This window comes from Phragmites australis, chromosome 1, assembly GCF_958298935.1.
Source record: "Phragmites australis chromosome 1, lpPhrAust1.1, whole genome shotgun sequence".
NCBI classification, from domain to species: Eukaryota; Viridiplantae; Streptophyta; class Magnoliopsida; order Poales; family Poaceae; genus Phragmites; species Phragmites australis.
The window spans coordinates 14,339,789-14,364,393 of NC_084921.1; the positions used below are offsets into that span (position 1 = coordinate 14,339,789).

The 24,605-nt window shown below is 47.4% G+C and overlaps 1 protein-coding gene and 2 long non-coding RNA genes across 3 annotated transcripts; all 3 read left to right on the forward strand.

Moving 5' to 3' along the window:
- Positions 1-865: 865 nt before the first annotated feature.
- On the forward strand, positions 866-5,588 carry LOC133887944 (uncharacterized). Its single transcript, XR_009903675.1, has 3 exons — positions 866-988; positions 1,203-1,345; positions 5,509-5,588. It is a non-coding gene; the product is annotated as an uncharacterized LOC133887944 (long non-coding RNA).
- Positions 5,589-7,291: 1,703 nt separating this feature from the next.
- Positions 7,292-7,803, forward strand: LOC133887948 (uncharacterized). The gene is made up of 2 exons (XR_009903677.1): positions 7,292-7,462; positions 7,590-7,803. It is a non-coding gene; the product is annotated as an uncharacterized LOC133887948 (long non-coding RNA).
- A 12,537-nt stretch (positions 7,804-20,340) lies between these two features.
- On the forward strand, positions 20,341-22,978 carry LOC133910701 (polygalacturonase At1g48100-like). Its single transcript, XM_062353009.1, has 4 exons — positions 20,341-20,970; positions 21,069-21,233; positions 21,357-21,395; positions 21,513-22,978. Exons 1-4 carry the CDS (start codon positions 20,518-20,520, stop codon positions 22,311-22,313), a joined length of 1,458 nt encoding a protein of 485 aa, XP_062208993.1. The 5' UTR covers positions 20,341-20,517; the 3' UTR covers positions 22,314-22,978.
- Positions 22,979-24,605: the final 1,627 nt, after the last annotated feature.

Genomic DNA, 24,605 nt, shown 5'->3' on the forward strand with positions numbered 1-24,605 from the left:
TATAGAAAAGTCCGAGAAATGTGCCACATTGGAACATGGAGTACCAGGTATTGTATGAGGACTGCAGAAAAAGTTTGGAGGTCAAAAGTGAAAAAAAAATTAGGCTTGCCGAGTGTCAAAAAATGACACTCGGGAAAGGAGGCTCTTTGCCGAGTGACAGGACGTCTGGCACTCGGCAAAGAATTTCAATTTTTTTTAAAAAAACCCCTCTTTGCCGAGTGCCAGATCGGGGGCACTCGGCAAAGAGTTTTAAATTTTTTTTAAAGAAAACCCCTCTTTGCCGAGTGCCAGATCGGGGGCACTCGGCAAAGGGGGGATTTAACCCCCGGCCCACGCACCGCACACACGCAAAACCTCCCCGCCGCCGCCCGCGACCGCGCCAGCCGCCCCTGCCCCCGCGCCCGCGCCGCCCCCGCGCCCGCGACTGCCCGCGCCCGCGCCGGCCGCGCCCGCCCGCGCCCGCGCCCGCCGCGCCCGCCCGCGCCCGCCCGCCGCCGCGCCCGCCCGCGCCCGCCCGCCGCCGCGCCCGCCCGCGCCCGCCCGCGGCCGCGCCCGCCCGCGGCCGCGCCCGCCCGCGCCCGCCCGCGCCCGCCCGCGGCCGCGCCCGACCGCGCCCGCGCCGGCCGCGCCCGCCCGCGGCCGCGCCCGCGCCAGCCGCCCCCGGGCCAGCGCCGCCCGCGCCAGCGCCGTCGGAGCAGGAGGAGAAAGAGAGGAGGAGGAGGAGAGGAGGAAGAAGGAGGAAGAGAAGGAGGAGGAGGAAGAAGGAGGAAGGAGGAAGAAGAAGGAGGAGGAGGAGGAGGAGGAGAAAGAGAGGAGGAGGAGGAGAGGAGGAAGAAGGAGGAAGAGAAGGAGGAGGAGGAAGAAGGAGGAAGGAGGAAGAAGAAGGAGGAGGAGGAGGAGGCGCCCCGGCCGCCGTTGCCACGTCCCCGACGCCTTGTCCACCGGCGCCCTGACCCCTTCACCACCGCTGCCCTACGACGCCCACTAGGTATGCCATCCGTCGTCGTCGTCGTAGTATTACTAGTAGTTGCGGTATTTGTAGTGGTGGTATTACTTGTGCATGTCGGCCATCGTGCCGTTCATATATATGTGTATGTCGGCCATCGTGCCGTTGGTTTTCTTGCAGGTTTTGGAAACCTCACCGTGCAGGGGAGGTGCTGCCGAAATTTTGTATTGACAGTTTTATGTTTCTTTTTTTGCAGAGAAGAGCCAGTCGGAGCGGCGCCGGAGTACCTCGGCGACCCCGATCGCCTTCCTTGCCGCTGCGGGTCTGCCTGCACCGCGTCGCCTCGCCACTGCACCGACCCGCCACGGCCCCGCTAGCCTGACTCCACCGCCACCCTAGGTATAACCCCTCTTTCCGTATCATGGTCGTAGATCACGTAACCCAGTTAGGCGTCTCCCGTTCGAAAGAGATACGGTTGGAAATATGCAGATATTTCCATATCTAAAACCGTATCTGTTTCGAATTTTCCACGTTTTTTGGACAGCCCGCGGATGCGTAGGTGGGGTTAGTTTCCATGGTCTGCTCCGATCCGAGACAGAGTTTCGGCATCATCTCCCTGTTGTTCTCCGGATACACACTCTCCCTAGCAGGATGTGTATTTGGAGAACAGCGGGGAGGTGCTGCCGAAATTCTGTCTCGAATAGGAGTAGAGCATGGAAACTAACCTCATCTACGGATCCTCGCGTGGGATTAGGACCTATCCTCACCTATTAGATAGTAGGAACGTCGTGTAGATGCAATTGATGTTTATATTACTCGTCGCTATATATGTTAGAGGATGGAGGACCGTGAGTGGATGTACACGGGCCGCGCAAGTCAGGGTCAGGTCACCAATGAATGGATCGACAAGACCGATGCTTTCTTGGAATGGGCATTTGGCGTGGCTGCTAAAGGAGCGAGTAAATTTGCTGTCCCTGCAGCAAATGTGCAAACAGGAAAAGACAAACGAAGAAGGTCATGGGGGAACATCTTTGGAAGAATGGATTTACGGCAGACTATACCCGGTGGGTCTACCATGGTGAAGCCGATCGTATGAGAGAGGAGGTGGTGAGACCACGCGTCGAGGATTATGATGCTGATGCCGGGGTAGCAAACATGTTAAATGACTATCACGAGGCACAGTTCGCTGAAGGCCGTACGGAGGAGGAGCCAGAGGCAACCGCAAAGGCGTTCTACGACATGTTTGCCGCGGCACAGAAACCCCTTCACGGCCAGACAAAGGTTTCTCAACTGGATGCCATTGGACGCATAATGGCGTTAAAGTCCCAGTATAGCCTGAGTCGAGACGCCTTCGATGGTATGTTGACAGTTATTGGCAGCCTGCTTCCGGAGGGTCACCTTCTGCCAAAGAGCATGCACGAGTCACAGAAACTCCTTCGTGCACTTAAGATGCCGTATGAGCAGATACATGCTTGCCCGAAGGGGTGCATCCTATTTAGGAAAGAATACGTGGAAGCAAAGTACTGTCCAAAGTGTAAATCATCTAGGTTCCTGGAGGTAAGTTCTGGTGATGGCCAGAAGAGGCAGCTTGACATTCCCGTGACAATCCTACGGCACCTTCCGTTCATACCGAGGATCCAACGGCTATACATGACCGAGGAATCCGCGAAACAGATGACATGGCACAAAAATGGCAAACGATACAATCCTGACAGGATGGTACATGCATCCGATGGTGAAGCATGGACCCACTTTGATGGCATTCATCATGAGAAAGCTAAAGAGGCTCGTAATGTACGTGTTGCGCTGGCAACAGATGGGTTCAATCCTTATGGAATGATGGCTGCCCCATACACATGTTGGCCCGTGTTCGTTATCCCCCTCAATCTCCCCCCCGGCATATGCTTTCAACGATAGAACGTATTCTTGTCGTTGATAATTCCTGGACACCAGGGGAATAATATGGGTGTGTTCATGGAGCCTGTGATTGATGAATTGGTCCGTGCTTGGGAGGAAGGGGTATGGACATACGATCGAGCTACAAAGAAAAACTTCAAAATGCATGTTTGGTACCACTACTCCCTGCATGACTTCCTGGCGTATGGGATATTCTGCGCCTGGTGTGTTCACGGGAAGTTCCCATGCCCAGTATGCAAGGAAGGTCTGAGGTTCATTTGGTTGCAGAAGGGTGGCAAGTATTCATCGTTCGACAAACATCGGCAATTCCTCCCTCTTGACCATGCATTCAGACGAGACATCAAGAACTTTACGAAAGGTGTCGTAGTGACAGACCCTGCACCACCGATAATGACTGGTGCCACGGTTCGTGAACAGATAGATGGTCTCGAGGTCAATCCAGAAGGTGGTTTTGTGGGATATGGTGAGCAACATATGTGGACTCATAAGTCGGGCTTGACTCGGCTCCCCTATTTTGATGACCTTCTCCTTCCACACAACATTGATGTAATGCACACTGAAAAGAATGTTGCCGAGGCACTTTGGGCAACAATCATGGACATTCCTGACAAGTCAAAGGACAACGTTAAGGCTAGAGTGGATCTGGCAACGATATGCGATAGACCAAACCAACATATGAAGCCTCCTAGTCGCGGCAAGACATGGAGAAGGCCTAAGGCTGATTTTGTCTTGAGCAAGCCCCAAAGGAGGGAAGTACTAGAATGGATCCAGACGTTAATGTTCCCTGATGGGTATGCAGCTAATCTGAGGAGGGGAGTGAACTTATCTACTATGCGAGTCTTAGGGATGAAGAGTCATGACTACCACATATGGATTGAGCGGCTTCTTCCAGCGATGGTTCGAGGCTATGTCCCTGAGCATGTCTGGCTTGTGCTGGCAGAGTTGAGCTATTTCTTTCGCCAGCTTTGTGCCAAGGAGTTATCTCGGACCGTGATTGCTGACTTGGAAAGAATGGCACCTGTGTTGCTCTGTAAGTTGGAGAAGATCTTTCCACCCGGCTTCTTCAATCCGATGCAGCATTTGATTTTGCACCTCCCGTACGAGGCACGAATGGGGGGGCCCGTGCAGGGCCGTTGGTGCTATCCAATCGAGAGATGTCTAAAGGTTCTTCGAAAGAAATGTAGAAATAAATGCAAAATCGAGGCTTCCATTGCAGAGGCATACATTCTGGAGGAGGTGGCGAACTTCACAACAACATACTATGGTGACAACCTCCCTAGCGTGCATAATCCACCCCCTCGTTACAATGCTGGCGAAAATGAATCGAACCTCAGCCTTTTCCGAGGCCAACTAGGAAGCGCAAGTGCATCGACCCCCAAGACCTTGAATCATGAAGAGTGGCGCCATATCATGCTATACGTGTTGACCAACCTTGACGAAGTGGCACCGTACATGCAGTAAGTTCTCAACGAACTTGTTAAATACGCCATCACTATTCTGCATCCAACCCCCTTGTTTCTCGTTGGTACAGGGAATTTCTTCATGAATTCTGGCGTCAATCAAGGGATCCTACCCCGCAGCAGGTAGATACCCTTCTTAGACAGGGTGCGGGAAATGGAATGCCCGATTTCATTTCTTGGTTCAAACGGAAGGTACCGTCCAATTTAGCTCGTACGTAGTTTGACATTCCAAGTTACTCGTACGTGCGAATAATATAACGATGTATCCTGCTTGAGCTTGCAGGGCCAGAGGGATGCGTCTATGTGTGCCGAGTTGAGACAGGTTGCTGATGGCTTTGCCTATAGGGTCAGGTCATTTTCTGGTTATGACGTGAATGGATATCGCTTTCGCACAACAAGCTACGAGCAGAGTCGGCCCAATCGAAGAACCACAAGTTCCGGAGTTTTTACGCCCGGCGTTGATGAGGTCGAGTATTATGGAAGAATTGAAGAAATATACGAACTCAAGTTTCATGGTTCCAAACCTTTTAATCCCGTCATATTTAAATGCCATTGGTTTGATCCTGAAGTAACGAGGCGGACATATTGTAATCTTGGGCTAGTCGAAATTCGACAGGATTCCGTCTCACCAGGAGACGATGTCTATATTGTGGCCCAACAGGCCACGCAAGTTTATTATCTCCCATATGCGTGTCAAACCATAAGGCATCTTAAGGGTTGGGATATTGTGCACAGGGTATCGCCACACGGTAAAGTGCCTGTCCCAAACGATGAAGATTACAACTTAGACCCAAACACATATGATGGAGAGTTCTTTCAAGAAGAGGGACTAGAAGGGAGGTTTGAGATAGACTTAACCGAAGCGATCGGAATGGAAATAGACAATGAAACGGTTATTGAAGAGGACTTTGGAGATGAGGTGCAAAATGTGAAGGACTTACAAATGCTTGAGCGATTACATTTAGACAATGACAATGGCAACATTGCTCATTCGGATAGTGTTGATTATTTCGACATGATTGATAGTGATGATGAGACTTATGATCCAGCTAATCCCGATCATGAAGATTATTTCTAATACATGTAATACTATGTTATTTTGTAATTACGTTTTGTTTATTTTGCATCTCTTTCTAAGTACTTCTTGTTTATCTGTGCTTATTGGTTTACTCTTTTTAATTGCAGGTGATTGAACAAAGATGGTGGGCGGTGGGATGAGGAAGCTAACGTCCTTGTACCGAAGGACAATGACCGCTGCACCAGGGGAGAGTAGGAGGAGGAGCAGCCGCAGGAGGGAGTCGTCGCCTGCCGCCCCGTCGCGTGAGGAGGAGGAGGAGGAGCAGGTGCCCCAGGAGGACGCCGAGGAGGCGCAGGACGACGCGCAGGAGGACGACGAGGAGGCGCAGGAGGAGGCGCAGGAGGACGCGCAAGAGGTGGCGACAGCAGGGGGTTCCGCTTCCTCTAGTTCGTCGAGCGTCTACTTGCGAGGTCCCGCGAGCCTCCCTCAGCGACCGATACCTCGTGAGAGACGCCCGCTGATTCGACCCGAGGGGGAAAAGTAAGTAACTTTAGATGTTATCACTACTTTATATGATATGTTGAATATCAAAATAGAAATTGGACGATTGTTAATCACTTGGGCAGGAACTGGACGATTGTGGCGAGTGGAGGTGCTCACACACGCCAAGTCAATGGCATCCTCGATCTTCTGTGCAAGGAGCACTTCCCTGGCCTGGTTGAGTACGCCGGAGTGACGGGGCCGGCCTACTCGTTTGACCACTACGCCGCCGCCCCCGATGCTGCAGATCGGGCCCGCAGGGTATTCAACAACAAGGCGGAGCGGGTGAAGCAAGAGCTGTGGGTAAGTCTTCCTCGCACTACATTGCTCAATACATCGTATTTATTGGACATTCTTGAAATAATGAATGGATACATCGTGTTTGTATGCAGGATTTCTTTAGATGCCAGGACGGACATGAGGCCAGGGCGGATGCGGTGGCTACCAAATGCTGCAAAAAACTCGTCGTGGACATGCATTACGAGGCGCGCATCCAGGCCGTCGTAACTTACCACGGGACCGTCGTTGGAACGAAGGTCACCAAAAGGGACGCAAGAACCATGACGCTGACCCGGGACCAGTACCTGCAGGTAAATACAGAACATTAATACTGATTCCTTTTGAGATTAAGTAGGCTTAATTTCATCTTCTGATATGTCATGTACTTGATGGCCTGTAGATGATTCCTTATTGGTGCGCCGCGCATCCCCAGTGCTGGGAACAGATGGTGGACAAGTGGTGCTCACGCGAGTGGGAGGAGACGCACAACTTGTGCCGGGAGCGGCGTTTGATGATGCCAGGTGTAGCACACCATCAAGGCAGCCGCAACCTCAGCGGATACGCACAAACATGGGTATGCGAATTCATTTATTTATTCTAACGCTCAATTCTGCATGATTTCTAATCATCTTGCTATTTTTCTTGCAGTCGGCGTCACATGGTGGCCAGCCTTGCTCCATCTTCAAGGCATTTGCTATGGCCCACAAGGGCAAGGCGACGTCCGACGTCGACTACAACCCGGAGGACGGGCCCGAGGCGTACAGCAATGCGACCGTCCACAACCGCCTTAGTGAGTACACATCGATGGCAAGGGAGGTCCATGGGCCAGAGTACGATCCGAGCACCGAGGACCTTGATGGAGAAGTCGTCATGAGGGTGGGAGGAGGCAAGAAGCATGGGCGATACTGGATTGGCAACGGCGCAATCGACTCGGCCGCTACTCCCAGTCTCTCCCAGATTCGAGCAAGCAGCACGAGCACGAGCCCGGCCATACGACCTCGGAAGGACACTTCACACCACCGGGTGGAGGCACTCGAGGTTATTCCTGGTTTATTCGTCGTTCATTGGTTTTTTCATACCTTTCCTTTGCATTATTGTAACATTAGGGTGAATATATTGTAGGCACAGCTGGAACAAGAGAGGAGGATACGGGAGCAAATGCAGGCGACGATGGAGGCCGAGCAGCGGAGGATGGTGGAGATTCTTCAGTACATGCAAAGTATTGGCGCCGCTACGGGTGTGACTCCGCCACCTTCGCTATTCGCTCCACCTCCACCTCCACCTCCTCACTATTCTACTCCTGTGAGTATAAATGTTTTAGTTTGTATGTTCATGCTTACGGTCAAACCTAGTGGAGTATGAAAGTTTTATTCATGTATGGTATATATTTATCTTGTCTCACACATGCAATCTCTTCTCCTTTGTGCAGAATCAATCGGCGGCATCGAACGATCCTCATGCTTCAGCGAATCATTCACCAAATCAGTTTCATTGACCATCTTGGTGATGATACTTGTGGTTGTTAATGGTACTTCTATTTGCAATTATGGTTGTAGATGATGGAGCACTTGGATTACTTGTGAACTTATTTGTGATATATTGTGAGACATGTGATGTTTGTGATATATATGTGGTGTTGGTGATATGTATGTGTTGTTGATGATATATATGTGATGTTGGTGATGTTTGTTATATATATATATATATATCTGTTTGTTTGGATGGGATGTCAAAAACAAATAAAAAAGGCTGTTTTCAGTCACTTTGCCGAGTGCAATGGCCATGACACTCGGCAAAGTGACAACATGCTTTGCCGAGAGCCACGGTCCAGGCACTCGGCAAAGATGGCCTGTTTGCCGAGTGTCCTCCAGGTGGCACTCGGCACAGACGCCACCTTTGCTGAGTGTTTGATTCACTGGCGCTCGGCAAAGCGGAGGCCTTTGCCGAGTGTCAGCTTAGCACTCGGCAAAGCCTTTGCCGAGTGCCCGATAAAGTGCACTCGGCAAAGAGGTCTTTGCCGACAAATTTTTTACCGAGCGCCCTTTGCCGAGTGTAGCACTCGGCAAAGCCTTTGCCGAGTGTATATCGTCCTTTGCCGAGTGCCTGAGGCACTCGGCAAAGAAGCTGTCTCCGGTAGTGAGAGATAGGAAGACTCTAACTACCTTGGATAAAAGAAGAAAAGAAAGAAGAAAGAAAGGGCCGCGGGGGGGGGGGGGATTAGGAGAATTCAGCAAAAACCTTTTTCGTGGTCTGACCAGGTCTCACCACGGTTGATTGCCAGCGCACAGAGGCTCCCTTAAGTGGTCTATCACCTTTCTCACTCCCTCTCCCTCTCATTCATTCTCTCACTCCATCAAACCATAGGAAGAGTGAGAGAGCTCCAAATCGATGTGTCAATGGTTGGAGATCGGAGGTGGTACTTCCACAAGCTTTCTGGAGGACTTCCCCGAGCTTCTTCCCCCTTTCCTCCCCTCTGAAAGGGTTTGATTGCCGTTTCTTCCTCTGCGAGCTCATTCACCTTCCGGGAGTCCAATCGGTGGCTCAAAGCTTCCCCAGAGGATTTTGATCCAATACAAAGTTCCTCTACACCAAGGTAAACATCCCCATACCCTTTTCCTGTTGATTCCTAGCTCTAGCCAGCCGCCATTTTGATTTGGACTGAAAAACCATAGAAAAGCTAGGTGTATATATCATTTTTGGGGTTTTACATGTTCAGGCCGTGCATGTCGTCTAAATGACCACTTAAAATATTCCCCTAGTCTTGTGGAGTACTTTGGTGCCCTTCGTCACCTAAAGTTTCGCCGGAGTCCTCGCTGGCGACCTCGCAAAGGTGCTACTGACAGGTTTTGACTGCCACTAGAGCCGGTCTAACCGCCAGTAGGTTAGTTCAAAATATCTATATTTAAGAGTCAGACCGCCGTTAGCGCCGGTCTGACCGTTGGTTGGCGGTCTGACCGCCAGAGGCCAAATTTTTTTGCACGCCGACGGTCTGACTGCCACTTCAATGCCGGTCTAACCGCCAGCCACTTAGAGCTATATGCACTTAGGTTGTCTTATCCAGGGTTTCAAATTTTGAAACCCTAATTTTTTGGTGGTCTTTTGCAACTATGTTCGAAACACGACACTCTATTAATATTTAAGCATGCGTCATATGGTCACTTGTCCATCGTTTGATTAATTATGTAATGCATTCTTGATTCGTTTAGAGAGCATTACGCCGATGATCCAAGCGAGTGAAGGCACCACCAATCTACTAGAGTTCTGTGAGTATTGCGCCGAGAGTATCAGGCAACCGCCAGAGCAACAAGACAAGCATCTAAGCATATTTCACCTTTTAGTAGGAATAATGTGGAGTCTAAACTGATGAGTTGTCCCTTATGTATGTTTGCATGTTTAGTGAGTTGATGTCAGGCTTATATGGGTAGAACTTATGTGAGTGCATTACTTCTACCTTAAAATTATTGATTATCATATCCTTGTTGCTTTTATAATATTGTTGATGTCTAACTTAAGAGTTATTTGAAATGCTTAGCAATGCTTAGGTCCTCAGTAGAAGACGAGCAATGGTTCGACCGTTGTTCACGAGCTTAGGACTTACTTATTATTTACAAACACAATGATAATGATATGGATTGTATGGTGATGATGTGGCAAGTTGTGGGCGGTGTTAGGGGTATCTTCTGCACCCGAGGAGTTCCTCGGTATAGTTCGAGAGAGGAGCCCGGATGCCATAGACCTCTTGCGTCATTTAAACATTGTTCATCGGTGCAGTTAGCTTTAGCACTTTTTGTACTAACCACATGTTGATCTAATGGTAAGATAAGTCGAATACCTCTGTAGCTATGATCATTTTGGTTTTCACATCGACGGTGTGAGTGGGAGGGCTTGTATAGACACTTGTAGCTGCTCCGGTAGTTAACCTAAGTGGAATTTGCACCGAGCGATGTCTGATTCAAATGGTTAGGGCTAATTGGGAAAGGTTAACACGTGTACTCCCTTGGGTGGGCCTGTGTAGTCACTCAAGCCGTATGGTCCTCGAGTCATGTGGGTAAAGTTGTACTTCCTGCAGGGTGTAAAAACAATTCGAATTGCCGTGCTCTCGGTCATGAGCATGCTTCCATCCATTTGCATCGGTCGTATAGTTACGAATGTGAGATGATATGGTGTGGTATGTTGGTATGGATTTGAGATGGTTCAACTTACAGTTATGTTCATGAGATGGTTCCAGTTACATTTATATTCAAATTGTTGGTTATAGGGTAGAATGTTGTGGCAAAGGGCTGCTTGTGTTTTCTGGGGTTGGCCAAGGGGTATGTAAGAAGCTAGTTGAATAAAAGGTTATCTCATTGAAGAGATATGATGATTATATCTCGCATAGTCATGTAGGGATCACATTGCCAATACTCTTTAGAAAAGTAACAGATGACACTAGATAGGTAATTGAACTTGAGGTTGTTCCTTTACTGCAGTGGGAGATGTGAATGAAGTTACAAAGTTTAATTTGATGGTCTACATAACATGTATAAATCATGATCCTTTTAATGAAAGGTAGATGAAAAAATGAGTGATAGAAGTAGAAAATATTGTCTTATAATTAGCATGTCCTTTGGCATTAGTGTGAACCTTGTTTCAAAATATGCACAATAATCTGCAAATTTTTGTGATGTTAAAGAAACAAAAGTGGAGAAGTTATATGCTTATATGGCAAGCTATATGTATAAAGATGGATTTACGTGTTGATGAATCATTAATGGTGCTAGACAGATCTTAGATGTGTCTAATGACAATTTTCATTAATGCTTAATAACAGCGGTTACTTTGTAATAGCACTTTGATGGCAATTCAAGTTGAGAACATTGGGCCATATATAAGGGCGATTATGATCCTCATGCTGGTGACTATTCTATAGATTTTTGTTACCTTCTGCTGTTCGTTGTTAGATGAGCAAATGATGAAAGGAAATAATCATCTCCATAATCAGATGCAAGTGCTGCTAGGTTTCCAGATTTTACATTAATATTGAGTTGTTATACGCCGTTTTCAGGTAAATGCTCTCTACAGAGAAGCAAACATTTCTTTTGAAATACTATAAAATAGTAGTGATGATGATATGGCTCGAGGCCGTATTTCTTTATTACTTCTAGGTTTTTAATATTGATTACCCGTTCGAAGAGGAAGGGCATCCAGCTTGTCTTAAGAGAAGCTGCTCTCTGAACTAGTAGGACTGATACATAAATGCTGACTTAAGAAGAATGTTTTCTCTCTGAACATGTAATCAGTACTGAAGTCCTAATAAAGCCATTTGCTAGAGCCACGGTGCCTAATAGTTTTTTGCAAGAACATTCTTTGGTGTTAGTGTTGTTTGTATATATCATTTTTGCATATTTTCTGAAATTTAGGACTGCTATGACATGGTATGTTGTTCACCATGGTCGGTAAAGTGGAGTATTTTCCAATTGGGAGGAATAACACGCACAAGTTAATGGATTCAAAGGAGCATGTTATAAAGGATACAAGTCCAAACATGAAGCTGTTGCAACATACAACAGTCAAGTTATCCAAGTCGAGCTAATATTGGCTAACTTCGAAAATAAGAATAAGTGTGATTTCACGTGTAAAGATGTCATAATCCTAGTTCTGGTTGTAATCATCATTATTTTGCTATGTAAGATGATGTGACTTGTAAGATCAAAGTGTCAACTGTCAATACCTTTATGCCTATTTGCTATGTAAGATGTGACTTTTTTTTGTTAAATGTGGTCGTAACGTACTCATTTATAATATTATATGTGTATGCATACTATCTATTGACTCCTTCATGGTTATCTAACTCTTTCGACAACCTCCCTCCCTCCCTTGTCGACTTTATCTCTATCTCCCTCCTTCCTCTGCTCTTTATATGTAGAATACGCAACCACTTGTCGTCATCGTATGCAGAACTCCCAGGAAGGGATGGCATTACCAACCACCGATCCAGCCCAGGTGCTAGAAGGAGATGTAGTGCCACTGTCAAACATTGAAGAAGGTAGCCCGACACACTACCTCAACCTAGACCAAACAGATGCTCGTGGAGGTGATGAGGTAATTCATAAGTTGATGAATGCATCTGTTCTACATATTATTGTATAGGTTCCTAATAGTTTTTTGACTTATACATAGACACTTGATACTGTGGAGGGTCACGACAATGAGCAATTCAAGGAGCAGCATCGTGTCTGAGGTGCCTCGAAGATGCCTATGGGACAATTTGTGATCACAAAGGTCTCAGCAGCAGCAGAGCCACCTACATCAGAGAGAGTTCTGGGTCCATACAAGTTAGTATGTGGGATTTCTATTAAGGATCACATGCCCATCAGTTACAGATTGTGGACTGGCGAATAAGGTGATCCACACGTGGTTCCTGATTCGATCAAGAATGATATCTTGTGACCCACGATATTAGAGAAGTTCGATTTCCCTGAAGAGACAGATACGGAAGTAGTTAAGTGTAAGACGCTAATGATCATGAGCCTTTTATTTAAGAACTGGAAGGGGACAGTGAATAGAACATATATCCAGAAAGGTACAACGCCATGTTTCCACAAATGGACGCAACTGGAAGATCATTGGCAAGCCTTTGTGGAGTACAAGTTGTCAGAAGAAGCACAGAGGTTGAGTGAGGTGAACAAAGCCAACTCGAAGAAGAACATGTACCCCCACAAAGTCGGCAGTCATGGGTACATGAGGAAAGAAAGGTAGTGGCAACACCAGCTAGATGAACTGCGAAAGAGATGTGTAATGTCTGAGACAGAGGGCTAGAGCGAACGATGGACACACTTCCTTCTTAGGAGGCGTGCTTTTTTACTCTTTTGATGGAAGCTTATCCTTTATAGCCTCCAAAGACCCGAAAGTGACGCAAGATCTTGCAAAAAAGCTTGCGGAAGCTCACAAGTAGTCTGCACAAGGCTCTTCCATACCAGACAGGGATAGGGACAAGCTCACCTTGACTCTGGGAAACAAAGAGCATGGTAGTCGCACATAAGAGATCCCAAGTAAAGCGAGATGCAGAATGAGAGACATAATAAGCTAGGATGATGAAAATGATTGAACAAGCGCTAAAAAAGGAGATGAAAAATACAAAAGAAAAAATAGCACAAGTAGTACGACAAGCCCTCATGCGTGAACAGGGTGTCATTGTGAGCGAACAGGAACGACCGATAGCGTCTCCTAATGTTGTGCGCTCTAGCCCCGGTGGTCGTGAGAGTAGCTGTGCGTCCATGGGAGTTCTGGGAGCTGACTTCATCACTTATGCTATGGACCTCATCATAGCATGGACACCGTATAATCTACACATTGGTGCTAGGAACATTACTATCAAGGTGGCTTCTAGCGTGGCTTATCCCCACGGCTCCCATGAATATTTGCACGGACATCCGATACTAGAGAGCTACGCCGTGATCAAAGTAGACGATGCAGTTGACCAGTACCACCATGTTGAGTTAGACTACCCCTCAGAGGAGGGGGCGAACACTATAGAAGAGAACGAGCACACATTCATTGTATGAGAGAAGGTCTACATAGTGCTTCAACCAGGGACAGCTCCTGAGAATCACTACTCTCCACTACACCTTAGGCCGCCGTCGCCTTGAAGATCTCCCTCTCCTCAGCCATCTCCCAAAAGAAGTCCACCTCCTCAGCCATCACTCAAGAAGCCAGCACCATCAAGAAGCCAGCCATCAGCTTGGAACACAAGTGTAACACCCAAAAATTCAATACTTGCAATAATTTAAAATTTTGCTAGAAATTAATCAGGTGTTGCAACTTAGCTCAATAGGAAATTAATTTCTAAATTTAACTTGGTCTATGATAATTGTTTGTATGCATTCATGCCGTTGTAGATGCAATAAGGTTTTATTGGATGGAAAAAAAGTTTGCAAAATTTCGCTAGGATTCGCCGCTTTAAAACCTCATTTGGAATTGGTTTGAAATCAAATTGAAAAAAAGGAATTCCTAAAAAGAAAATCGCTTTCAGGCCGATTTCTCTCTTCCCCGGCCCAAACCCCCTCCTTCCCCTCTTCTTTCTCTCCCGCATGGGCCGCCGGCCTTCCTTTCCCCGTGCCGGCCTGCTGGCGTCCCGAGCCGGTCGCCTCCCTCTACCGTGTGGGCCCCGCCTGAGCTGAAGCCAGCCGCCGAGCCACGCTGCCGAGCCGAGCCGACGGCTCCCCTTCTCCCACCTCCGTCCGCCCACCTGCTTGATTAACGCCGCCGTCGTCGCCGTTTTCAATTGGAGCCGCCCCGTTCATCTCCCCGCCCAAGCACCAAACCGCCGCGTGCGCATGCTCTTCCCCTCCTTTTCCCCCTCATCAATTTTGTGAACGGTCGCCCGATGCCATTTCCGGCCGCACGGAGTAGCTCCGGCATTGAAGATTCGGCCGGCCATGCGTCTCTCTCTCTCTCCCTTCCCTTATATAAAATCCATGCCACCGAGTTCGCCATCCGTTCGAGCACCCCGTCCACCCTTCTCCTCTTTCTCTCCCGCACGGAATCGACCCCGACGCCGGTCTTCTTCTTTGCCACCGGTGAGAGTTCCCCGTCGTCCTTGTTCTTCATGGCCGAGCCCTCTTTTGACCCTGGCTCTTTCTCTTGGGCATCGTAGGGCCTTCGGTGAACTCTCCCGACGTTCCTCGGCTTCTCCCTGTCACCGGAGCGCCGCCGCACCAAGCTCCGAGGCCGCCGACCGCCATTCTTCGCCGCCGGCCACCTTCGGATCCTCTCTGCCGGTAAGAAGCCCTCCGTAAGACTCCCCTTCGCCTCCTCTATCTTTTGCGCCGTTCCTCGCCGAGGTCCGTGCTCGTTTGCGCCATTCCGGTGAAAGTCCGTCGATCCCTCCGCCGCCGGTTGCCGCCTGTGCGTGCCTGTGCCGCTGGCCAAGCCCCCTTCAGTCTCAGCCGCACGATCAAGATCCAATGGCCCAGATTATTTGGTGCATACCCCTTTGATATCCGGTGCACCGTAGGCATGGATCGACCTTCCAGGCCGTGGTCCATGGTCCCGTAGACCTATTCCATATGATTTTGTTTTGAGAAATAAATCTGGTTTCATTTTATGACATCATAAATCCAATTTCCAGTATAAAAACAATTCAGATTTTCTCTGATAATAAGTAAAATTTGCAGAAACACCCCTGGAACTTCAAACGCTCATAACTTTTTGCTCGTAGCTCCGATTTAGGCGATCTTTGCGCTCATATTCTCGTAGTGACGTGTAGATTCTGTTTATAGGGTTTTCCCCTAGTTTTAGGACTGTTTGGTGTACTGTTCTTATGTATGATTGTGTGCTCATGTAGACGATTCAGTCCAGGAATTCGGGAACTTTCAGGAAGAAGATTTTGAAGGACCTGTGCATCACTTCGATGAAGGCAAGTGTCTTGACCATGTTGTGAACCCAATTTTTACATAAAGATAGTCTTTATCAAATATGCATGCTGTTTTACAAAATGGGTAGTATAGCAAACACTAGTGTTAGTTGTAGATGTTTTATCCTTAAAATAACATCATGTTTATGCTTAGCCATGCTTTTAGATGAACATGTAGCATGTAGGTGATGAATCATGAGTTATGAACTAAAAGTTGATATAAGAAGTATGTCATGAAAATTGATGTTGTTAAGGGAGTTAACAACAAGGATATTTAGGGTTTTGGGCAAGAAAGGGTTATTCTCGGCATGGTTGGTCGATTGGAAATGTTTGGTAATATACCCTTATGGGATTATTGGTGGTCTTGCCCAGACCATTTTAAGGACCGGTTCGTGGAGCGACCATCCATGGCAAACAGAACAACCACGAGACCAATATGGTACGTCTTGGCCTAGTAATTAGATGTTCTCCCAGTGTTGTATGAGCCAATTGGATGTGTAGATAAGGAATGGTTACTTTCTGATTCTACCTAGCACAAGAGGGGGCTTCTGGGGTGGAGGGTTACTCCACTTATGTACGGCGGTGAAACTTCAGTGGGCAAGTGCATACTGGGAGACTCTTTGAAAAAGCCTCGTAGTGATCTCTTGGCGCACACCCCAGAAGTGTGTAACATACCTGCAGGTACCGGTATCAGAGAAGATCATGACTCGTGGGTAAAGTGTACAAACTCTGCAGAGTGTCAAATTGAATATTCAGCCGTGCTCACGGTTATGAGCAGCATGGACCCTCACATGATTAGTCGGGTGGATGTCTTTCATGGTTGAGAATTGTTGAATTCTCGGAGGTTAAAGAAAATCTTTTGTGCATCTTTTCCTTTTTAAAATAAAATTTGCTTTTCCATAGATCAGGGATAAAATCGGCTTTTATGCAAATGAAACCCTAGAGAATAGGAAACCTTGGTTCAAGCCACCATATCAAATTTAATTTTCCCCCACTTGTTGAGTATTGGAAATACTCACGCTTGCTGTTTCAGAAGGTGAAACTTTTGAAGAATTCCCTGAGGATGATTTCCCTGAAGATGATGCCGAGTTCTAGGCTTGTGGAACTCCCGGTCGGCTTCCTGTTGGTGTGGAGTTGCGCTGTTCTGTTCCACTGTGATGTATTTTCTTTTAGACCCGTGTGTGGTCATTTTGTAATAAATAGCGTTGTAATGAGAAGCATTGTGTCTGTTATGCACTGATGAAGTCGCTATATGTATGAATAAACTGAGCCTGGCATACATATAGTTTACATGTAGTTTTGGTCTTAAAACCGGGTGTGACAACAAGATCAGGTTATGCAAAATCCAAGCAGACGACATCATATAAGAAGTTGGTGACATATAACAAGTTGGCGGAACCCAAAGATGTCTATTCACTCACTAATGAGGAAACCAAAAAGATTGTGGACGCTAGTGTCATATCTCATTTTCATCCTCAATCACCTCCACAGAAGCCTGTTGTGCCTGAAGATGCCTTGAAATTTTTCATGAAAATGACAAAGCTAAACAGACAAGGGCGGCTTCAAGTAAGCCGCCGACTGACCATAAACGCATTAGCAAGAAGTAGGCTAAGAGCAAGCTAGGCCCAATCATTAAGGATTCTCCAAGCATTACGAACTTCCTGGCTGATTCAAGAATAACAGCAGAGGAACTAGCATGGCTTACTGTGGGAGTGAATATATCAAAGTTGGATGCTACATGGCCGTTTGAGTTGAGCAAACATTTGGTCAAACAAGATATAGAAAGAAACCTTACAACTCAAATGCGCCGATTACATCACTGGTACTTAGAGCAGTCTAGGCAGGGTTTTCAGGCGTTCCTCGTAAGATACAGGGATGAATATTTCCTCAATGAGGATGTCTTCTTCTGGTTGGAATTCTTGCACTAGTATGAACTGTACAAGGAAGATGTCCTCAATGTGGCTATAGTCAGAGCGTGAACTCTGCAAGTGACTTATGCATATAATTCACAATATATGATCTTGTACCTTGAAATTGCATAGTTAACTTCTCTCTTTTGTAGAATGGAGATCCAAGTAGACGAATAAGACTTAGATAAGGAAGTAGGATTCATCGATCCTGGGCTTGTGAACTAAAAACTTGTAACAAGTAATGCATACTTCATCGAGGACTACTTATTGAAGTGCCTGCTTCACCACCAATATAATATTCTTACCCTACAACTATGAGTATGTGTATGCGCACCAGTGTGTTCTCATTTTATGGGTAACTCAATTCTAGTACTAATTTGCTATGGTGACACATTCTGCAGTTTTCATTAGATCCTCTTTGTCATCCACCTAGACTTAAGCAAGATCATTGTCTTGGACTCACAAAATAGAGATAAGACGAGTTACCAACACCTCATCGACATGCTAAATAGGTTAACTCGATCATTTAATCTTCTTGACGATTACATCTAAGTTGAATTGGTATTCATATTCATGTATAAGGCATACATAAGATACCACAAAAGGAGTGTTATTCACTTTCCATTTAGGAAGTAGTACGATATAAAAATTGGTTTTCCGGTACAAAATCCATATTCATGTCTTGCATTTCCTACTGAATAAAAAGGTTCAATTCATTCCACCAATGAATTTCTTCTTCTTGAAGTGTATGAGGCAGCCATCCGGCAACAATCTCTGCACGTTTTATGTTCTTACTTTCATGCACACATTCAGCCTGGATAGAGACGCTGTTAGGTTCAATGATCTTGAGGTATGAAATAATGTATCGATGCCTTTTTTTTAATTTCTACACATGTTCAAGGACTAATTCTTTCGATTCTTCAAACACAATGCTCCAAACTTCGCACAAGTATGTTACAATCTGCAGAAATAAATGCCTTCCAAGAACAGATGGCCAAGTTCTTCTTGGAACATATTATCAACCCAAATGGCAAGTTTCATGATCCGATTGTGCCATCCACATGTGAGAGACCTTCAGATGACACCGTACTTTCTAGTAGAGAGTATGTGACAAGGAGGAAGGCTACCAAGGGGCTTGATAACATATTATATTTCATCAATTGACACAATATTAATTAATGATATTAGTTACTATTTATTAATTAATGATATAAATTATTATGTATGATGTGAAGTTGGTATCATCGGACGACTCTTCGACAGAATGGCCTTCCAACGATCATGCGAAGCAGGAGCAAGATGCAGTGGCCAGTAAGCATGCACAAGAGGAAGATGAGAGGCTGGGTTGTCAGCTGTGCACTGCGGAGGAGCAAGAAGTAGTGTCCTGTAAGTATGCCCAGGAGGAGGAGGAAGAGAGAGTGGCCTGTCAGTGTGCTGTGGAGGAGGCTGAAGGCTCAAACCGTAGAGGCATTCAGGAGTCAGATTTCTATGTCTTTGACATGCTGGCGAGCTTGGAGCATAGGAGACGCGGTCCTCATCATAGGATAGGTAGAGGGATACTGGACTGGCTCAACTCGATCGATTTTTCAGAGGTGACCTGTGAGAACTATTATATATATGTGTGTTTGTCTATACTGACTTGTAATATATGTTCATTACTATGTATCAATGAAGGTGCTTTTATTATTGATTTATAGTAAATATATGTATCATTGTATGCATGTATTCAGAGAGAGACAGAGAGATCGAGGAGAGAGAGGGTGTACAAAGAGGACAGAGAGAGGAAGGACCGAGGAGGGAGGAGAGAGAAAATATTGCCAGCTGAAACCTTTAGTCAGTAGTGATTCTAGTAAATCACTGTTTGCTAAAGGCTTCAGTCGGCAGTGATGCCTTGGGTATTACTGCCAGCTAAATCCTTCAGCCAGCAGTGATAACCCCCTTCACTACCGGTCCACCAAACCGACAATGATCATCATCGATTATCACTATCCGTTGCGCACTACCAACTATAAAACCGGCAGTGAAGGAGGTTTTAGAGCTGATAATGAAGGGGGTTTGTCTAGTAGTGCAAATTATCAGTTCCATTAATTAGGCTAGGGACCATGGAACAACTAGATTTATAATTTGGTTAACGTGTTCATGAAAACCGGCTGGGTGGCTGGACTAGTTGAATGATATGGTGTTATGGGTTAGTTTTGAGCTTGAATATGCTTTCTGGGCGCAATGGTGAACCCACCAGCAAAAGGAGAGAAAAAAAAGGAAAACGACGGAACAAGAATCGTGATTGCATCTCTATGCTTCTGTACTGTAGAAACTTGATACAGTGCCCGGAAGAAGAAAGATTTTGGTCCAACTTGCCCAATGCATGCCTTGAAAACCGAAAGCGATCGATACAAACATGGGTAGATGGAGATACGCACATAACATCAAGAAACGTGAAAGAACAGCAACGGCAACGCCAGCGACAGCAAGCATGCGCCGACGCCGATGGATGCCGAGTGACAAGAAACAAGCACTAGTGCAAGCTCGTCTATGATAAGTTGAATATTCCTCCCTTTCTTTGTATAATGACAAGAAACAAGCACTAGTTCAGATTGAGCTGGTCGTTTCCCTCCTTTCTTTTGGCAATCTTTCTCGTGGCCGTGCCCGCGCCCGCGCCCGCGCACCGGCTTATGCACACTCAAAGCTAGCAAAAGGGCCGGCGCCAACTGGTGGATCGGTCGGTCGGTCGCCGCCGTTAGAAAAACCGGACCGCCTTCGGCGCAGATTGCCAAGCAGACACATATCTCTGATGAGGCCTCCACTACCATTCCCACCACCACCACCGCCCTCAGCCTCCTCCTCCTCCCTGTTCCTACTTCGCACGGCTCCCGCCCATAGGCGCGCCTCTCGCGACCTATAGATCCCCCGACAGCGAGCGCGCACGCCGTAGCACTCGCTTCTCCACCTGCGCGCGTGTATATAAGCACGCCTAGTGATCCGAGATTCACCATTCCGCTCCGTGTGCAATCTTGTTTCTAGTTGCGCAAAGCTCAGTTTGATTGGTCGAAGTGATGGAGTTCACTACTAGGACCGCCATTGCTCTGCTTCTCGCGCTCGCCGTCTCCTCGAGCTTCCTCTGCGACGGTGTCCACTGTCGCCACCACCACACCAAGCACACAAGTCACAACTCCTCGCATCCGCCGTCCCACGCTCCGGGCCCCGCGAGCCCGAGTCGGGCGCCTCCGCACGCGCGGCCCTCTCCCCCAGCCCCGCCGCCGTCGACCAACCCAACGCCTGGCGCGCCGGCTCCCGCGTCATCTGGCGGCGTCGCCGTGTACGACGTGGTCAAGGACTTCGGCGCCGCCGGAGACGGCGTCACGGACGACACCGACGCGATCAAGACCGCGTGGGACACCGCGTGCCAGGACGACGGGCCGGGCGTCGTGCTCGCCGCCGCCGGGTACTCGTTCCTGGTGCACACCACCGTCTTCACCGGCCCGTGCCAGGGCAGCGTCACGATCCAGGTAGCCGCCATAGAAAAACGCAAGCTTCTGACGTTGTTGATTCCGACGCTCATCAGCGTGTCGACTTTGAGATTCCAATGACATACGTGTGTTTTCAGCTGGACGGGACGATCGTCGCGCCGAGCGATCCCAATACGTGGCCAGCGAACAGCAAGCGCAACTGGCTCGTGTTCTACCAGGCCCACGGCGTGTCGCTGCGTGGCGCCGGGCTCATCGACGGCAAGGGCCAGAAGTGGTGGGATCTTCCCTGCAAGCCTCACAGGGTAATTTGTTGTTTACTGGCATAGTAACAGAGCTACGAGATTTACTGGAGTGCTAGTTCATACTATATTATTACATAGTTACAGTGTCTGAAAGTCTCGGTCGCTTTTTCAATTTTTCCTCAGGGCGGAGCAAGCACCCACGGATCTTGTGACAGCCCAGTGGTAAGTAGCCTAGCTGCTAGAGCAACGACTTTAACCGTATTAACCGCCACACTACCTGTCTTGTAGAACTACCTAGTCTGACTGACGTTGATCTGTTTCTTTGTGTGCTCTCATCAGGCGCTGAGGTTTTTCATGAGCAACAACGTGACGGTGCAAGATCTGAAGGTGCAGAACAGCCCCGAGTTCCACTTCCGGTTCGACAGCTGCCGCGGCGTGCTCGTGAGCGGCCTGTCCATCAGCTCCCCGGCGCTGAGCCCCAACACCGACGGCATCCACGTCGAGAACACCCAGGACGTCCTCATCACCAACTCCGTCGTCTCCAACGGCGACGACTGCGTCTCCATTGGCGCCGGCACCCTCAACGTCCACATCGAGAACATCACCTGCGGGCCCGGCCACGGCATCAGCATCGGGAGCCTGGGGAAGCCGGGGTCGTCGCGGGCGTGCGTGGCCAACGTGACGGTGCGGAACGCGGTGATCCGGCACTCGGACAACGGCGTGCGGATCAAGACGTGGCAGGGCGGGTCCGGGTCCGTGTCATCCGTGTCGTTCGAGAACGTGCGCATGGACGCCGTGCGCAACCCCATCATGATCGACCAGTACTACTGCCTCTCCCACAGCTGCGAGAACGCCACCACGGCCGTATTCGTCTCCGGCGTGACGTACGCGGGCATCCGGGGCACCTACGACGTGCGCAGCCCGCCCATCCACTTCGGGTGCAGCGACGCCGTGCCGTGCACCAACATCACGCTCTCCGACGTCGAGCTGCTGCCGGCCTCCGGCGACACGGTCGACGACCCCTTCTGCTGGAACGTCTACGGCAACGCCTCCACGCCCACCGTGCCGCCCGTGGCGTGCCTGATCGAAGGCGTGCCCAGGAACGTCGAGGATGACAGCAGCTTGAAATGCTACTCATGATTGACATCGATCGTGCTGCATCCTACTACATCCGTTCAACAATACAAGACATATTTTGTTTTGATTCTATCTTGAAAGTTAGATTTTGATTATTATTTTCTTATAAAGTATATAGTTTATAGATACAAAATCAATAGCGTGTGAAAGTGTTTTGAAATATGAATCTAGTTATATAGTTTTTATACGCTAAATATATTTATAATTTGATTAATTGTCAATCAAAACATATAAAGTTTGATTTTTTTAAAAATAAAATACGTTCTGTATTTTTGAACCGAGCGAGTAGAAGGAACATAATTAATGAAAGACAGAAGAGTAAGTTAGTGCAAATGAAAGGAGCTTAAAAGCATGATTACTTATGTATTCTTTGACTATGTACAATGCTTACTGCCATGAGTTGAGCAGTTTCCGCATGCACCTAGATTGATTTCTGAGCTCCTATGTCTTTGTGGCTTAGCCAGAAGTTTTTCTAGCCTTAGAGCGAATGTGTCCTAGGCATTGCACCGTTAGATATGCATTGATATTCGTACATCACAGGAGAATGACAAAGATTCTGTATCAGAATTTTACAGTGCTCGTATCTCACTACACATCTAATGGTAGAATTTATAAGGACTTGTGAGAGTACTACATATTTTACTGTCTCTACCTTATCATGCGATGAAGCCAGAACTATGGAATAATGGATCTCAATTTAAGGCAAGTACAGTACAATAGGAAATAATGGAAGCAGAGAAGGTGCAGGCATGTAATTGGCTCGATCAGTTCGGTTGGTAATCCTAGCTACTAACTAGGGAGTGCTGGTGGCTAGTACTTTTGTGCACGAGCAGCCTCCGTCCAGTTAGGTTGCGAAAAAGCATGGGGAGATCGAGATCGGGTATACTTGAACGCTAGTTGTTGGAGATGACTCAGAGTTGGCCACGGAACAGTACGGTACACAGGAGATAATGTTACGTATGTGTAGAGCAGTAGATCAAGAGCACAGTGCTATACAGGCTATAGCAACTACATGCGTGTCAAATTACTCATCATCAAATATATATCGCTAACAAAGTCTCCAAAAATTTAAAACTTTTGACTCATACTCATCAACTCCAATATCCGTGCTTTATCTCGCTGCTTCTGATTGATCTTATTCCTTAACTTCCTTACTAAAGAAATTAACAGATTGGAACGATCTTGAATCAGGGAGTTGACTTATTACTACTAGAGTGAGTTTTTCACTTACCTTCGGATAAGTAAAGTCCCTTCGGTCGGTTCGCTCAGGTGGTCTTCCCTTATTTTCCCTAACGTTCTGAGTTGTTCTGGTTTGAGAAAGGAGCACCGCCAAGTCCACTAGGGGCGCCCTAAATGAATAAGAAATGGACAGCTGACGACGACTGCTCGACTCATTCTTCAATGGCCAAAGGTACTTGGGTAGGAAGAATCCTACACCGGAAAAAACCTTTAGAATCCAAGACCAAAAGAAAATGAATACGCACTAGACTCCGTCAAATAAGCATATTGGAAGAAACAATGACGGTATCTCAGGAATAAGCATCGGCTAACTCTGTGCCAGCAGCCGCGGTAACCGAGGAGAAAGGGGGCTCAGCAGGAAGAGAATTCTACCATGAGAGAAGCACAGAGGTCAACCAGCTTCAAATATGGAACATGGATTCTGGCAATGCAAGAATTTGGCCATGAGAGACCTTCTTAAGTATTGCAAAAGAAGGGGCCTGCTGATAGAGCTGGGCGGGAAGGCGATACTAGTTATCAGAAACCCTCGTACCTTAATGAAAGGAAAATAATAATTTTTCGTTAGATATTTGACCAAATAGGATCGTCCAGTTCCTATAGAACCTATCACTAAAATACCCGATAGGGCTAAGCGGAACGAAAATGGTTTTCCATTTCTTCTTTTAGAAAAGGAAGTCTCTCCTTTCTTGCCGCTACTTACGTTGCGAGCCAATCTTCAAACTGTTACGGAGAAGTCGTTTACTGATTAGCTGCTTGAACGTGAAAATATTTCTATTGCTAACAAGCGTGGTTTCTTCATTCATGAGGATCCACTTGTCTGTGACAGTTCATAGTTTTATATGAGAGAACTTGCCAACTTTTTATTGCTGAAAGCAATAAACTTTTGCGGCACAAGCTTTTTCTGGGATAGTCCCCTAACTGTCAATAAAATTGCAGTACTTGAAGCTTTTCTGTGACAGTGATCAACAGCTACACTTAATTCTTTTGTGGTTATGGCAAATGGTCATGGAGGGGTTCACAGCTGCAATAATGGTCTACGTGGAGGTTCACAGCCGT

What these genes read in the sequence shown, in the direction of transcription:
- LOC133910701 (XM_062353009.1), top strand. Translation starts at nt 20,518, where the DNA reads ATGGAGTTCACTACTAGGACCGCCATTGCTCTGCTTCTCGCGCTCGCC. An exon ending in TTCCCTGCAAGCCTCACAGG is followed by an intron (nt 21,234 to 21,356) that starts GTAATTTGTTGT and finishes ATTTTTCCTCAG; the next exon opens with GGCGGAGCAAGCACCCACGG. An exon ending in GATCTTGTGACAGCCCAGTG is followed by an intron (nt 21,396 to 21,512) that starts GTAAGTAGCCTA and finishes TGCTCTCATCAG; the next exon opens with GCGCTGAGGTTTTTCATGAG.